The sequence below is a fragment of the Oncorhynchus mykiss genome, chromosome 8 (genome assembly GCF_013265735.2).
Source record: "Oncorhynchus mykiss isolate Arlee chromosome 8, USDA_OmykA_1.1, whole genome shotgun sequence".
NCBI lineage: Eukaryota > Metazoa > Chordata > Actinopteri > Salmoniformes > Salmonidae > Oncorhynchus > Oncorhynchus mykiss.
Genome location: NC_048572.1, coordinates 37,461,154 through 37,477,833, shown reverse-complemented (window position 1 = coordinate 37,477,833; position 16,680 = coordinate 37,461,154). Strand labels below are relative to the sequence as shown.

The 16,680-nt window shown below is 46.3% G+C and overlaps 2 protein-coding genes across 6 annotated transcripts in view; one reads left to right on the top strand and one right to left on the bottom strand.

The window, feature by feature from the left end:
- LOC110530908 (otoferlin) overlaps positions 1-3,605 on the top strand; it is a 152,732-nt gene extending 149,127 nt beyond the window's left edge. For 2 of the 5 annotated variants that reach the window (XM_036985432.1, XM_036985434.1), the window contains exon 46: positions 267-502. In XM_036985432.1, the coding sequence (XP_036841327.1) occupies positions 267-447 (181 nt within the window). In that variant the 3' untranslated portion in view covers positions 448-502. Of the gene's footprint in view, positions 1-266; positions 503-3,279 lie in introns of those variants that run through there. The other 3 variants (XM_036985431.1, XM_036985433.1, XM_036985435.1) reach the window with 2 other exon arrangements.
- A 103-nt stretch (positions 3,606-3,708) lies between these two features.
- drc1 (dynein regulatory complex subunit 1 homolog (Chlamydomonas)) lies at positions 3,709-15,827 on the bottom strand. Its single transcript, XM_036985436.1, has 16 exons — positions 15,572-15,827; positions 15,301-15,388; positions 15,077-15,189; positions 14,624-14,807; positions 14,337-14,474; positions 12,625-12,711; positions 12,399-12,521; positions 12,173-12,312; positions 7,269-7,403; positions 6,493-6,949; positions 5,353-5,442; positions 5,135-5,221; positions 4,762-4,907; positions 4,222-4,374; positions 3,970-4,072; positions 3,709-3,858 (listed from the first exon to the last, which is right to left on the bottom strand). The coding sequence occupies exons 1-16, from the start codon at positions 15,697-15,699 to the stop codon at positions 3,793-3,795; spliced, it is 2,238 nt and encodes a 745-aa protein (XP_036841331.1). The 5' UTR covers positions 15,700-15,827; the 3' UTR covers positions 3,709-3,792.
- Positions 15,828-16,680: the final 853 nt, after the last annotated feature.

Sequence of the window (16,680 nt, the reverse complement as noted above, 5' to 3'; positions counted from 1 at the left end):
CCTCTCTTGACCCTGCACTTCGGCCCCTATTACCACTGTTTCCCCACCCCACCCACTACCCTCCCTTTAATCCACTCACCCTTCTGTTCCCCACCTCTACCTCTCCCACAACCGCCCCCATCTACCCCATATCTTTCCCCACTGCCTTCCCTTATACCCTCCATCACACCCTTTTAACCCTCAACCCCCATCCCATCCATCCCATGCCCCACTATCTACCCCTCTATCCTCACCCTTCCCCTCTAATCTTACACCCATCCCCCCAGTCGGCCGGACACCACATTCCTGTGGTTCCTGAGCCCGCTGAAGGCTATCCGCTACCTGGTGTGTAACCGCTACAAGTGGCTTATCATCAAGATTGTTGTGGCCCTGCTGCTGCTCATGATGCTGGGGCTCTTCCTCTACAGCATGCCTGGCTACCTGGTCAAGAAGATGCTGGGGGCCTGAGGGGGCTGATTGGGGCTGCAGGGATGGGTACCAGGGTGGGTTGGGGGTGGTCGAGACACAGAGGAGTGGTGGGGGTGGTGGGTGGGGTTCCATGCACTTCCACTTTCCTTTGTTAATACTCACATCCACCAAACAACATCCCCCAGTCTCTCCATCAGTACCCTCCCCCCAAACACACTCGCCTCAGTGCTGCTGAGAGAGGGCGTGTAAGGGAGAGAATAGGGGAGGGAAAGGTGGATAGATGGGAAGACAAGATGACAGCAGCCCCCCCAGTCCACTCCCTCCGCATCCCAGCCTTGCCCCTTCTCCACCGCCCCTCTAACCATGGCAGTGCTGCTCAACACACATACTCAAGGACTTCCTATCCCTTGGTCTTCTGAAAACTAGGAACAACCATCTACTTTCGACTGCTACAGTAGCACAGTGGGCCTAACCGATCAAATGCTTCAGGACGCTAACCAATCAGAAACCTCATCCCTGCACTGGCCACTGACTAACCAATCAAACAACTCAACCCTGATCTCATCATCAGCAATGCAGCAAACCCTGATGTTACATTTCAGAGATGGTTTATTTACCTATGTATGTATTTGTTTATTCATGACTTAAATTGATTTGGAAGTTGCCGGAGTCTGGTGTAGCAATCTAAGCTTCCGATTCCGGACTACACATGCCCCCTGTCGATGGGGATTCGATCCCCGGCTCGGCGGATTGTCCGCGCCCTTCCTTTCTGTATCTCTCTCCATTGTCTACTATTCTGTACTTATAACTGTCTTGTCAATAAAATAATAATAAATATGGAAGGCGATCGGAGCTCCTGGTCTCCTAAAAACATATACAATTATTTGGAAGGACATGGTTAGTTTGATCATTTCTCAAGTGATGTTGTAATCATTTCCATTACTATTTATTTAACTAGGCAAGTCAGTTAAGAACAAATTCTTATTTACCATGACGGCCTAGGAACAGTGGGTGAACTGCCTTGTTGAGGGGCAGAACGACAGGTTTTTTACCTTGTCAGCTCGGGGATTCAATCTAGCAACTTCTCGGTTACTGGTCCAACGCTCTAACCACTAGGCTACCTGCCACCCCATGAGACAGTGCCTTCAGTGCCATTGACTTTTTCAAAATTTTGTCATGTTGCAAACCTGAATTTAACATTTCATACAGGGATTCAAACGCAAAGACCAGGGAGATTTTCCAATGCCTGGCAAAGAAGGGAACCTATTGGTAGATACAATTTAAAAAGCAGACATTATAAAGAGGTTATCAAAGTTGCTTGTTCTGCCCACTATGATTCATTTTCTCCCTTCAGAAATGATAGGCTGTGGTCTATATTGGGTTAGTTATAACAAATCTTTGTTAGGGTTATTGCTTGTAATCGATAAGGACTGGGGAGCTTTTCAGGATAAAAAATAAACGTTATGGAGCTTGGCACAGGCAAAATCCTAGAGGAAAACCTGTTTCAGTCTGATTTCCACCAGACACTGGGAGAAAAATTTGCCTTTCAGCAGGACAATAAGCTAAAACACAAGGCCAACACTCAAGTGGCTGAGTTACCGTTTTGACTTAAATCTACTTGAAAATCTATGGCAAGACCTGAAAATTATTGTCTACCAATGATCAACAACCAATTTCACCAAGCTTGAAGAAGTTAGAAAATAAGAATGGTCTTAGAGACCCAGAAAGACTCACGGCTGTAATCGCTATCAACACAACAAAATGTGGAATAAGTCAAGGGGTTTGAATACTTTCTGAAGGCACTGTGTGTCGGTTTCCAAATGGGAATCATGGGGTTGGTGTGAGCTCTTGAACTGGATCAAATGAAATGTTTTTCCAACAGTTCATTAGCGTTCCTCTTTAGCTCTTGCAGCCTGTGCACACGTCTTCTAAAATAATGAGACTGAAAACAGGTGTCTATTTTCCTACTGTAGTTTAACAAGATTTAAAGAGGGACAAGGAATACAAGAATAGCTTTCGAATATGAATCCATTAGAGAAGTAAACTTGCTATTGTTTGGCTTAAATTATGTCGTCAAACACCAACATTTTATGGAACAAAGTTTGTTTCTTCACCACTTTCTTCAGTGACCTGGAATGCTCTTATTGGTTCTTAGTTATCCAGTTAAAATATCCAGTAGTTTTAGAGTAATATAAGCATGCATCTGTATTCTAACATCTCACGGTGATTGAGTTCACATGGTCATCAGATATGGCATGACTTCCTTTCTACTATAGCTTTTACAGTCGGCTTCTAAACCTTTTATCTGTATGGATCCTGACACGTTTTAATCCATGCAGATTTTCCCGGAAGTGGTTATGTGCACCTTATAGCACAAGAGGTCCGGTAAAAGGGAGGTGTGGCTTGGCCTCTTGACCTCTGCCCTGTCGGCCTGTCAGATGACTTTGTTTGCAGTGTGCAGTTCCCTCTGGTTTTCCCTTGCTTGACCTACTTGTAGTTATGACATCATTTGTGTTGCAGTCATTTTAGTGATCTCATGTTCACAAAATACAAAACCAACAAAAATGGATTTTGTTTGCACTAACACTAAGTCTATTATATTCTCCTGTTGATGAGTATGCAATACAAACATTTAGTCTGTTTTAACAATGATCTTAAATAAATGGAATTAATTGAAATAACAATTTTGACAACTGTTTGTATCTGGTTACAATGTGTCGTCCAGTGTGTGTCGCTGTGTTCTTTGTGTGTTTCAATATGTATCAATATGACTCGTTATTAGTAGTGTTTGTGTGTCCGTGTGTGTACATTTCAGTTTTGTGTGTGTGTGTGTGTGTGTGTGTGTGTGTGTGTAAACATCTCTTCCTGCAGTCGTCCCAATACCAGTCTGTCGTGGTTGCTGAGCCCAATGCATGTGGTGTGTATCCTGGCCTGGAGGCAGTACAAGCTGCACTGTGTTCTACTGCTGGGGGCTGTCCTGGGACTACTGTTCCTGGGCCTGCTCTTCTTCTCCATGCCCTCTGCCCTCAGCAACAAGATCTTCAACATCGCTGGCTGAACACACTTATCAACCACACACATGCAAACTTTCTCTCAATGTGCCTGATCCCTGAGTGTATTTGCACTATCTTATGCATTGTTGGTATTTGAAAGGCTCTTTGTACACACTCTAATGCATTGCACTATTATCACATATTGTTGGTATAATCTTCTATACATTCTACTTTACTATAAGGTAATACTCCCATTATGCACTTTATATTTTCTATTAAAAGTGTAAACATCAATTCTCATACCGTATGTTGATGAAGTGCTTTATTTTCATCATTAAATATTGAAGCATTTCAACTGCACTGTGGGTTTGTGTGTGCTCTTCCCGATTAGTCAGTTTGTTCCCTCAGGAGCCAACTGCATCACCAGGTTAGGCGGGATCTCCAGCTCAGCATTAACCTATGAGAAGAATGTAGATAGGTTCAGTGGACGTGTCATTAAATTAGCAAACACATTCTGGACACAAACCCTCTCGATGCAATCACAGGCACACACACACACCACACACACCCTGGAGTTGACGTATTGGTGGAGCAGCATCCGTAGCTCCGTGTTCTGCTGTTTCAGGCTCTGTGTGTCTGTGATGAACTTGGACCTCTCTGTCAGAACAATGCTAGGAACAGACAGATTCAAATAATCAATCAAAGCGACGCTCAGTCGATCACCACTTTTTATATCACCTGTTTTGTAACGCCATACGAGGCCGCTACTATCTTGTCATCATGTGTATGCGTGTGTGGGAGCAGAGTGTGTGATACTCACTGGTACTTGTCAAGTGCTGCCTCCAGGGCGCCCCAGATCTTGAGTTTGGCCTCAGGGATGACGTCACCCATGGCCTCCCAGTAAGCAGCGTCTTCGGTGTCATCTCGCCCTCCTAGACCCAGCATACTGTGCTGGTGAGAGGCAGCTAACTCTCTGGGGAAATGTCACAATCATCACTTTCATTGTGAGAAATATTGTGTGTAAAGTTACGCTTCCCCACATAACATTTGCAAGGTGGTTTCTACACTGATTTAAGTTCGCCGTATGGAGTCCAACGTGTCACCACATAATTAAGCAATGAGGCCCGAGGGGTTGTGGTATATGGCCAATATACCAGGGCTAAGGGCGGTATCCAGGTATTCTGTGTTCCATCGTGCAAAAGAGCAGCCCTTAGCCGTGGTATATTGATCCTTTACCACACCCCTTTGGGCCTTATTGCTTAATACATGGGCAAGGCACTTAGAATGCATGCCCAATACATTGCTTGATTATAAGTGGTATGCTAGTTTGGGTATTGAAACAGAGAGCCCCAGTGCTGACCTGGGCCGGCAGTGTTGAGCAGTGAAGGCCCTCAGGGCCACCAGGACATCATTGGGATGGATGAGGTCAGACGGCGGGCTGCAGGAGGAGGTAAACTCCCCTCGCTCAGCCTGAGGACTGGCCACGCCCCATTTTGCAGACACATCCTGAATACAAAAAAAAATAAGAAAAGAAAGAGGGGATCATGTTTTCTGATCATTCTTACAAGACGTCAGTGCGGAGCTGGTCATCATGGCTACTAACATCAGCCTTCTTCCCTCCCTCCCTCCCTCCCTCCCTCCCTCCCTCCCTCCCTCCCTCCCTCCCTCCCTCCCTCCCTCCCTCCCTCCCTCCCTCCCTCCCTCCCTTCTCTTCTTCCCTCCCCCCTCCTTACCTGGGTCTGCTCCCCTTGTGTATGTCTGTACTTCATGAAGAAATCCGCCAGCTTGTACACGTCCTCCTCGCTCTCGATCCCCATGGCCTGGCAGAAAAGAACAGAGCGGAGACAACACTGGCACAGCTCCTCTGTCGCGACTGTCCTGTGTTTATGTGACAGTAAATGTATAGTTACAGGTGACATAACATACATATAGCCGTCACGTTGTAACTCACAGTGAAGATGGAGTCCAGCTTCATGAGGGACTGTTCATCCTTCTCCAGTGGAGAGAGAAGCTTCAGAAGTTTACTCTCTATCAGAAAACCCTGTGGAGGTGAGGGAGGGAAGGAGAGAGAGACAGAGAAGCTTCAGAAGTTTACTCTCTATCAGAAAACCCAGTGGAGGTGAGGGAGGGAAGGAGAGAGAGACAGAGAAGCTTCAGAAGTTTACTCTCTATCAGAAAACCCTGTGGAGGTGAGGGAGGGAAGGAGAGAGAGACAGAGAAGCTTCAGAAGTTTACTCTCTATCAGAAAACCCTGTGGAGGTGACGGAGGGAAGGAGAGAGAGACAGAGAAGCTTCAGAAGTTTACTCTATCAGAAAACCCTGTGGAGGTGACGGAGGGAAGGAGAGAGAGACAGAGAAGCTTCAGAAGTTTACTCTATCAGAAAACCCTGTGGAGGTGAGGGAGGGAAGGAGAGAGAGACAGAGAAGCTGTAAAGGCTAAATGTTGAAGTAGTTGAGTTAGATGACACAGTTCCTCTTCCTCTCTCTATTCCTCTGTCATACAGACACACAAACTCTTAGCCCGCTGTTGGAGGAAATTATAGTTGAAATGATTAATTATGTATACATTTAAATTAGAACCATTTATTTTAATACTATTATGTTATGGTATGAAATGTATGGGTTCTTGGTTAAACTAGGACTGAAAATGTAGGTATAACGAATTAATTGTCTGTACCTTGCGGGTTTAAGGGAGAGGGATGGCATCTCTCTTTAGACAGATAAAAACGTTTGTTTTATGATCCATTAGTGGAGAAGAGTATATATTTTTAGACAGATTGGAATGTTTGTTTTATGAGGGGAGTAGAAGACAATTTCCAGACCTGAAGACACTGCGCTATTGTGTGGATCGGAGAGAGTGTGAGAAACTGATGACGTCACTTTTATCTTCTCTCTTTAAAATGTAATGTTCTTTGTATTTTGGGTCAGTACTCTCTTGAATTAAACGCTGTTACCTGACTTTTAAGACTGGTCTCGATCTATTTCATGCATAAATGATAAACTTACAACTTATTATGAAATAGAGAGAGTGTGAATTTGGTTTTGGCTACAAAACATATAGGAATTTAGAATTCCTCTAACACCCGCTCACCGCCTCGTCACACAGCAGCTCCAGGAGCTTCTTGACAATCTTCACCGACACCGTCCCACTGTGCTCCCCCTCACTCCCTTCCCTCTCTCTCTCCACCTCACTGCTCCCACTCTCCAGCCCTGCTCCTGAGTCATACACCTCCACAGCCAACCCAGGGCTCTCTGCCCCAGGCCCAACCCCGGCCTCCTGGTACTTCCCCTTCCCCAGGCCACTGGTCTGCCCAAGCTGGAGCAGCTCGGAGATTGCCTGGTGCGCAGTCTTCTGGGTCTGTCTATGGGGCTGAAGGGGGCCGCAGCGCTCCATGAAAGCCAGTGATGGGCGCTGCCAGGCCAGGCCCAACTGCTGCTCGTGGACCAGCCGGTCTGTATCCAGGGCCTTCTCCACCAGCGCCTTGACCTCCTCCTCGTTCATCAGCCACACCTCCTCAAACTTCTTGGCATCGATGGCCGCAAAGTGCCTGAATGGAAGGAGGGGAAAGAGCATAGTCTTATTAGTAGGGATGGGCAAAACAAGGCTTTCTGAAGCGAAAAGCAAGTAAGACATTGTGTCGAAGTCTCCCCAAGTGCATGGGACATTGCACTTGACGTGAAAAGAACATGAAAATGCAAAGACTGACAATTACATTCTCTTTGTGTGTGTGTGTGTGTGTGTGTGTGTGTGTGTGTGTATGTGTGTCCGTGTGTGTGTGTGTATCCGTGTGTGTATCCGTGTATGTATCCGTATGTGTGTGTGTGTGTGTGTCCATGTGTGTATCCGTGTGTGTGTGTGTTACTCACCTCATCTTCTTCTGCATGTGTTTGTACTGTTGCATGATGCGTGTGTAGTCGTCAGTGAGGTTCTGGTTCTCCTCGCGAGACTGCTTCTCCTGGTTGGCACACTTAATCTTCAGGTTGTTGACAACATCCTGCAGCCTAGATGATAAAAGTCCCAGTAACTACAGCAGAACTACACAGGTATAAGTGTTATTTACAAGCTAACCAGTTTCCCCCAAACTACAGCCCCAAACTGTTGTCGACTTTTGTCAATAGGTTTAAAATATCTAATGGTGCTAAAGTAAACAAACCCACTGTGATAGAAGAGATTGGCGATTCAGCACCACAGAAGCGCACACCGGTGGAAACAGAACTCAGAAATTCAGCGCCACATTGCAGTGGACAGCGCCCATCTAAGATGCAGCAAACATGTCTTTTGTACATCAGGTGGTATAATGGTGCTATAGTGATAGTGTTATAGGGTGCATTCGGAAAGTATTCAGACACCTTTACTCTTCCACATTTTGTGACGTTACAGCCTTATTCTAAAATGTATTAAATAAAAACAATTCCTCATTAATCTACACACAATACCTGTTGTCCCCACAGTGACTGTACGTATATACCCCAACCAGAAGCCATGGATTACAGGCAACATTCGCACTGAGCTAAAGGGTAGAACTGCTGCTTTCAAGGTTTTGGACTCGGGAAGCTTATAACCTGGAAGCTTATAAGAAATCCTGCTATGCCCTCCGACGAACCATCAAACAGGCAAAGCGCCAATACAGGACTAAGATCGAATCTTACTACACCGTCTCCGATGCTTGTTAGATGTGGCAGGGCCTGCAAACCTTTACAGACTACAAAGGGAAGCACAGCCGCGAACTGCCCAGTGACACAAATCTACCAGACGAGCTAAATCACTTCTATGCTCGCTTCGAGGCAAGCAACACTGAGGCATGCATGAGAGCATCAGCTGTTCCGGACGACTGTGTGATCACACTCTCCATAGCCAACGTGAGTAAGCCCTTTAAACAGGTCAACATTCACAAGGCTGCTGGGCCAGACGGATTACCAGGACATGTGTGCTCCGGGCATGTGCTGACCAACTGGCAGGTGTCTTCACTGGCATTTTCAACATGCGTCCCTGATTGAGTCTGTAATACCAACATGCTTCAAGCAGACCACCATAGTCCCTGTGTAAATGACTACCGATCCGTAGCACTTACATCCATAGCCATGAAGTGCTTTGAAAGACTGGTAATGGCTCACATCACATGCTGTCCCTGGAGGGGGTGCGTCACCTGAGTGGGTTGAGTCACTGATGTGGTCATCCTGTCTGGGTTGGCGCCCCCCCCCCCCCCCCTTAAGTTGTGCCGTGGCGGAGGTCTTTGTGGGCTATACTCAGCCTTGTCTCAGGATGGTAAGTTGGTGGTTGAAGATATCCCTCTAGTGGTGTGGGGGCTGTGCTTTGGCAAAGTGGGTGGGGTTATATCCTTCCTGTTTGGCCCTGTCCGGGGGTGTCCTCGGAGTGGGCCACAGTGTCTCCTGACCCCTCCTGTCTCAGCCTCCAGTATTTATGCTGCAGTAGTTTATGTGTCGGGGGGCTAGGGTCAGTTTGTTATATCTGGAGTACTTCTCCTGTCCTATTCGGTGTCCTGTGTGAATCTAAGTGTGCGTTCTCTAATTCTCTCCTTCTCTCTTTCTCTCTCTCGGAGGACCTGAGCCCTAGGACCATGCCCCAGGACTACCTGACATGATGACTCCTTGCTGTCCCCAGTCCACCTGGCTGTGCTGCTGCTCCAGTTTCAACTTTTCTGCCTTATTATTATTCGACCATGCTGATCATTTATGAACATTTGAACATCTTGGCCATGTTCTGTTATAATCTCCACCCGGCACAGCCAGAAGAGGACTGGCCACCCCACATAGCCTGGTTCCTCTCTAGGTTTCTTCCTAGGTTTTGGCCTTTCTAGGGAGTTTTTCCTAGCCACCGTGCTTCTTCACCTGCATTGCTTGCTGTTTGGGGTTTTAGGCTGGGTTTCTGTACAGCACTTTGAGATATCAGCTGATGTACGAAGGGCTATATAAAATAAATTTGATTGATTGATTGATCAACACCATTATCCCAGAAACCCTAGACCCATGCCAATTTGCATACCGCTCAAACAGATCCACAGATGATGCAATCTCTTTTGTACTCCACACTGCCCTTTCCCACCTGGACAAAAGGAACACCTACGTGAGAATGCTATTCATTGACTACAGCTCAGCATTCAACACCATAGTGCCCTCAAAGCTGATCACTAAGCTAAGGATCCTGGGACTAAACACCTCCCTCTGCAACTGGATCGTGGACTTCCTGACGGGCCACCCCCAGGTAGTAAGGGTAGACAACAACACATCTACCACGCTGATCCTCAACACTGGGGCCCCTCAGGGGTGCGTGCTCAGTCCCTCCTGTACTCCCTGTTCACCCACGACTGCATGGCCAGGCACGACTCCAACACCATCATTAAGTTTGCAGACAACACAACAGTGGTAGGTCTGATTACCAACAATGACGAGACAGCCTAAGGGAGGAGGTCAGAGACCTGTGCCAGAATAACAGCCTATACCTCAACGTAATCAAGACAAAGGAGATGATTGTGGACTACAGGAAAAGGAAGACCGGGCACGTCCCCATTCTCATCGACGGGACTGTAGTGGAGCAGGTTGAGAGGTGTCCACATCACCAACAATCTAGAATGGTCCAAACACACCAAGATAGTCGTGAAGAGGGCACAACAAAACCTATTCCCCCTCAGGAGACTGAAAAGATTTGGCATGGGTCGTCAGATCATCAAAATGTTCTACAGCTGCAACATCGAGAGCATCTGGTTGCATCACTGCCTGGTACAGCAAATGCTCGGCATCCAACCGCAAGGCACTACAGAGGGTAGTGCGTATGGCCCAGTACATCACTGGGGCTAAGCTGCCTGCCATCCAGGACCTCTACACCAGGCGGTGTCAGAGGAAAGCCCAAAGAATTGTCAAAGACCCCAGCCACCCCAGTCATAGACTGTTCCCTCTGCTACCGCATGGCAAGCGGTACCGGAGTGCCAACTCTAGGACCAAAAGGCTTCTCAAAATACCTGCTGTTAACTTTAAAATGATTGGAATGAATTATCCAAAGAGACTGACTGGGGCAAAGGTTCACCTTCCAACAGGATAACGACCCTAAGCACACAGCCAAGACAACGCAGAAGTGGCTTCGGGACAAGTCTCTGAATGTCCTTGAGTGGCCCAGCCAGAGCCCGGACAAGGTTGCGTTCTGAGCCCTCTCCTGTACTCCCTGTTCACCCACGACTGCGTGGCCACGCACGCCTCCAACTCAATCATCAAGTTTGCGGACGACACAACAGTGGTAGGCTTGATTACCAACAACGATGAGACGGCCTACAGGGAGGAGGTGAGGGCCCTCGGAGTGTGGTGTCAGGAAAACAACCTCACACTCAACGTCAACAAAACTAAGGAGATGATTGTGGACTTCAGGAAACAGCAGAGGGAACACCCCCCTATCCACATCGATGGAACAGTAGTGGAGAGGGTAGCAAGTTTTAAGTTCCTCGGCATACACATCACAGACAAACTGAATTGGTCCACTCACACAGACAGCATCGTGAAGAAGGCGCAGCAGCGCCTCTTCAACCTCAGGAGGCTGAAGAAATTCGGCTTGTCACCAAAAGCACTCACAAACTTCTACAGATGCACAATCGAGAGCATCCTGGCGGGCTGTATCACCGCCTGGTATGGCAACTGCACCGCCCTCAACCGTAAGGCTCTCCAGAGGGTAGTGAGGTCTGCACAACGCATCACCGGGGGCAAACTACCTGCCCTCCAGGACACCTACACCACCCGATGTCACAGGAAGGCCATAAAGATCATCAAGGACATCAACCACCCGAGCCACTGCCTGTTCACCCCGCTATCATCCAGAAGGCGAGGTCAGTACAGGTGCATCAAAGCTGGGACCGAGAGACTGAAAAACAGCTTCTATCTCAAGGCCATCAGACTGTTAAACAGCCACCACTAACACTGAGTGGCTGCTGCCAACACACTGACACTGACTCAACTCCAGCCACTTTAATAATGGGAATTGATGGGAAATGATGTAAATATATCACTAGCCACTTTAAACAATGCTACCTTATATAAATGTTACTTACCCTACATTATTCATCTCATATGCATACGTATATACTGTACTCTATATCATCGACGGTATCCTTATGTAATACATGTATCACTAGCCACTTTATACTATACTATGCCACTTTGTTTACATACTCATCTCATTTGTACATACTGTACCCGATACCATCTACTGTATCTTGCCTATGCTGCTCTGTACCATCACTCATTCATATATCCTTATGTACATATTCTTTATCCCCTTACACTGTGTACAAGACAGTAGTTTTGGAATTGTTAGTTAGATTACTTGTTATTACTGCATTGTCGGAACTAGAAGCACAAGCATTTCGCTACACTCGCATTAACATCTGCTAACCATGTGTATGTGACAAATAAAATTTGATTTGATTTGATTTGACTTGAATACGATCAAACATCTCTGAAGAGAACTGAAAATAACTTGAGCAGCGATGCTCCCCATCCTACCCAACAGAGCTTGAGAGGATCTGCAGAGAAGAATGGGAGAAACTCCCCAAATGCAGGTGTGCCAAGCTTGTAGCATCATACCCAAGAAAACTTGAGGCTGTAATCGCAGCCAAAGGTGCTTCAACAAAGTACTGAGTAAAGGGTCTGAATACTTAAATGTGATATTTCAAAAACCTGTTTTTACTTTGTCATTATGGGGTATTGTGAGTAGATGGAAGGAAGTGAAGGGGTCTGAATACTTTTTGAATCATTGTAGATGTAGCTACCTGGTGATCTTTCTCTTCTGCTGGGACTTGGTGATGGTGTTCTCTTCGTCTCTCTTCTTTAGCACCTGGAAGTTGTACTCCAGCTTCTCCTGGTTCAGCTGGTACGTAGCCTTCATCTGCTGCAGCTGCTGCTCCAAGATCTACACACACACACACCACAGCTCATTTAAATACAGTCCCTAACATGCCTGCATACTTGTTCCACTTTTTCATATTTTGTGTCTACCTGAACATCTGTGTCCAGTTTGATCTTGATCATATTGTATTCCTCCGTGTCCTCTGTCCTCAGCTGCTGCAGCAACACCTCATACTCCTCCACCCTCTTCATCCTCTGCGTCACGTTCTCCAGCTAGAGAGAGAGAGAGAGAGAGGGAGAAAGGAGAGACACAAACAGTTCAAGTATATTTTCAGGGAGGGAAGAGAGAGAGTGTATTTATTTGAATCTTATTTACCTCTTTGTCCCGGCGCTCCTTCGTGTACTGTTCCCATTTCTTCCTGTTCCCCGTGAGTAGGATCTTCCGCTCATGCTCAAAGGAATTCTGCACAAAACAGGAGCAGGTCAACAACCATCAACAAACAGATCAATGAACATGTCAACAACCACAATAACCATCCTGGTGACCAAAAACCAACCAAACACAGGAAACAGCCCCACTCAAAGTCAGCAGGACACTGCATGGTCAGGGGAGACAGAAGGTGGCTCAGTGGAGGCTGATGGGACGAGCTATTGGAGGATGTATTTATTGTAATGGCTGGAATGGAATAAATGGAATGGTATCAAACACATCCAACATATGGAAACCACATGTTTGACTCCTTTCCATTAATTCCATTCCACCCAATACAATGAGCCCGTCCTCCCACCTGGCTCATATCTTTCATGTCAGCTCGTGGATCACCCACCAAGGGTTGACCCCTAGGGAATGTGTGGATGCTGTTCATCGACTACAGCTCGGCCTTAAGTACCATAGTGCCCTATAAGCTCATCACAAAGCTCATGGCCCTGGGTCTGAACTCCTCCCTATGCAACTGTGTCCTGGACTTCCTGACGGGCCACCCCAAGGTGGGGAAGTTAGGCAACATTACCTTCTTGACACTAATTCTCAACATGGGGGCCCCACAATGGTGCATCCTCAGTCCCCTCCTGTATTCCCTGTATACCCACAACTGCATGGCCTCACACAGTTCCAACTCCATCATCAAATTCGCTGACGACATAACAGTCCGTATATCCCCAACATAACGTACATAACAGCCTGTATACCAACAACGACACCCTACAGGGAGGAGGTAGGCACTCTGACAGCATGGTGCCAGGTAAACAACCTCTCCCACAACATTAGCAAAACAAAGGAGCTGATTGTGGACTTCAGGAGGAACCAGGCTGGACACGCCCCCATCCTCATCAACAGGGCCACCATGGAGACGGTCAATAACTTCAAAATCCACCGGCATGCACATCTCAGAGAAGCTGAAATGGTCTAACCATACGGACACCGTGATGAAGAAGGCACGACAACGACTCTTCAACAACCGTTGGGTGGACACTGCCTGCCCTACAGAACACCTACAACACCAGGTGTCGCAGGAAGGCCAAGACGATCATCAAGGACCCTAGCCACGTCCTGTTCTCCCTGCTTCAATTCCTCAGACGCAGGAAGTACAGGAGCATCATGGCAATAGACTGGCCAATAGTTTTCTGAATAGTCACCACCAGCTGCTTCCCACTCCTATGGACCTTTCCCCCTCCCCACACCCACGCAACGGTCACTTACCTTACATGCTGCCCCCCCACCCCCGCAAATGACTTTTACTCTGCCCACATCCCAACTACATTCATCACTGTTGCAGTTTTTAATATGTATATTATAGATGGTTTTTATTATAATTTGCATTGTTTTTATTTCACTTGGTCCCCACAACTTCTATATGGTCATGTTGCTCCCCCTATGGTCATCCCCCCCCCCCCACGTCCTCAACACGCTTTACTATATAGTGCTATTTATATTTATATTGTTTTTGTTTTTTATCACCATTTTCATTATTTTATTTCACTTCATCCTGGATGTTTTAGCTCGGAGCCTAAGATTTTCACAGTACCCTGCATTCACACCTGCAAGCCTGTACATGTGAGTATTAAACACTGATTCTGAATGTGTCCCACCTCTATCTGGTCCAGTTCATCCCTGTAGGAGCCCATCAGAAACTTGACCTGGTCCTCCATCCTCTCAATCATCAGGTCCACATCCTCTGCCTGCTTCTTTAGATCTTTGACGTAGCGATCGTCACTTAACTTCATCTCCTACACACGCACACACACATTATACATACAGACAAAACAAATTAATACACACACACACACACACACACACACACACACACACACACACACACACACACACACACACAAACAAACAAACAAACAAACACACACACACACACACACACTACCTTCTGCAACTCATGGATGAGTTTGTTCTTGTCCTCTATGAGCAGGGCACACAGCTGCTGCTGGCTGCTCAGAGAGTCTCTCAGGTCCTGGGGGATCTCCTTCATCTTTGCCACCGTCCACTTCCTGGTGATCTCCTCAAACTTCTCCAGGCTCGACTTGGCCTCATTCTCCAGCTTCTCCACCCTGCTCAGGGGAAGGGGTTGGAGGGGAGAGAGATAGAGGGAGGTCGGAGAGGAGAGCAGGGTTGGAGCACATGAATGTTTGGTTGATAGTCAACAACGTTCCAATTATTGGTAGAAGAGTTTGTTTGTTGAGCGGTGCTGTGAGGAGGTTGTATTAGTTTGACCTGCTTTTTGTCATAATGAGATAAGCATTTACAGTCCATGGTCAGCAGAGGGAGCACTTCCACTACAACTGCTGCGGGGCACAGTCACTGATCCTGGGTATGGTACCTGAGTCTGTGGGCCTCCTCCACCTCGGTTTGACGCCGCGATTCCCTAGAATCAGCTGCTACCTGGATGTTGGTAACCAGCTCCGTCCCATCACTCTGCAGCTTTATCATACGCTGGTGGGAATGAGAGAAGGAGACATGTAGTGTGTCTGTGTTGTGTTGACGTTATGTTTCATTGCTTCAAATGAATTTCTAATGCTAACAATAACATAGGCCTAATGGTACCTTCTCACTCTGTTCCACTTGATGCTGGCTTTTCCTGGCCTCCTCTTTGATTTCTTTCTTTTCACGGGAGTCATCTCCCAGTTCTTGTCTGAATGACAGATGGGAAAAGAACATCTTATTTTGGCATATACTATATAACTAGCTATAGCTAACACTAAAGTTGCAGAGGACAGAATACACCTTCACCTGCAATAGCTAAACAGCTAAGCTAAAAGTTTAACAGGCGGCTAACAGGTGCTATCTCAAACAGAAGCCAGCTAACGTTAGCTACCTTTTCTTGGCTTCACTTCGTGCAGCTATCCGGAGGCGACGGGCTGCAATTCTCTCCTCTGGATTTTCAGAGTCCACGGAAGGTCCAGCCTCCTCCGTATCCTCGCGTAGGTTACCGGCTTGACTCATTTTTTTTCTTAGCTAGCTATCTAGTTAAGCTTATTACTTCGCTTCTACACAAAAGTGGAAAGTGTCAACATCACTCACTCACTATATTATGGTTTGTTGTTGTAATTGTTGCTATGGGTACAGTGGCCAGTCTAAAAAAGTAGGATATTCTGCACCCTACCGGAAAGAAATGTGAACTGCAGTGAAATGTCGCGCTTTGCTACTGATTATGAAATAAAAGTGAATCAGAAAAATAAATTACAACCTTTCTTCTAATGTGGAATAGACAGGGTAGGCTATCCTCACATCTCAGACTATTATTGCTCAATAATAATAATAATACAATAATACATTTGGTAAATACAAATAATGGGCATTTGGTACACTGTCTATTTTTGCCCTGGTAAGTAGCCTATTCATGTCAAGACCTATACATACTGAGTAGTTATTTAACAAGAAAATCAGCTTCAGTGTCAATGTTGAGAAACATCCCACGTGTGGGATAATGTTAGAATTCTGCTGATCTAACTATTTTGTATTCATGAAAAGTTTATAAAACCAGATCGTATTTGATCTCATGTGGGCTAAAGGTCTTTGGATGTTCAGTTTCCTGCAAAACAAGCTGCATATTTCTCCCTGAATATCTCCACTCTGACAGCCTGCCATTGGGGTTACACTCTTTATTTATGAATCTTTAACTTGCGGTGTGGAATGAACTTATTTCCTGTGCATGAGAGAGCTTCATCAATACAGACCCTAGTATTCTGAACAAAAATATAAACGCAACATGTCAAGTGTTTCATGAGCTGAAATAAAAGATCCCAGAAATGTTCCATACGCACAGAAAGATTATTTATTTCATATTTTGTGCACAAATTTGTTTACCTCCCTGTTAGTGACCAAAGATAATCCATCCACCTGACACGTGTGGCATATCAAGAAGCTGATTAAACAGCACGATCTTTACACACGTGCATCTTGTGCTGGGGACAATAAAAGTCC

Excerpts from the sequence above, each read along its gene's own strand:
- drc1 (XM_036985436.1), bottom strand. The coding sequence starts at position 15,699 with ATGAGTCAAGCCGGTAACCTACGCGAGGATACGGAGGAGGCTGGACCT. Across the intron at positions 14,475-14,623 it reads TCATCCATGAGTTGCAGAAG|GAGATGAAGTTAAGTGACGA; the intron begins GTAGTGTGTGTG and ends GTGCGTGTGTAG. Across the intron at positions 4,073-4,221 it reads GCAGCACTTGACAAGTACCA|CATTGTTCTGACAGAGAGGT; the intron begins GTGAGTATCACA and ends GTCTGTTCCTAG.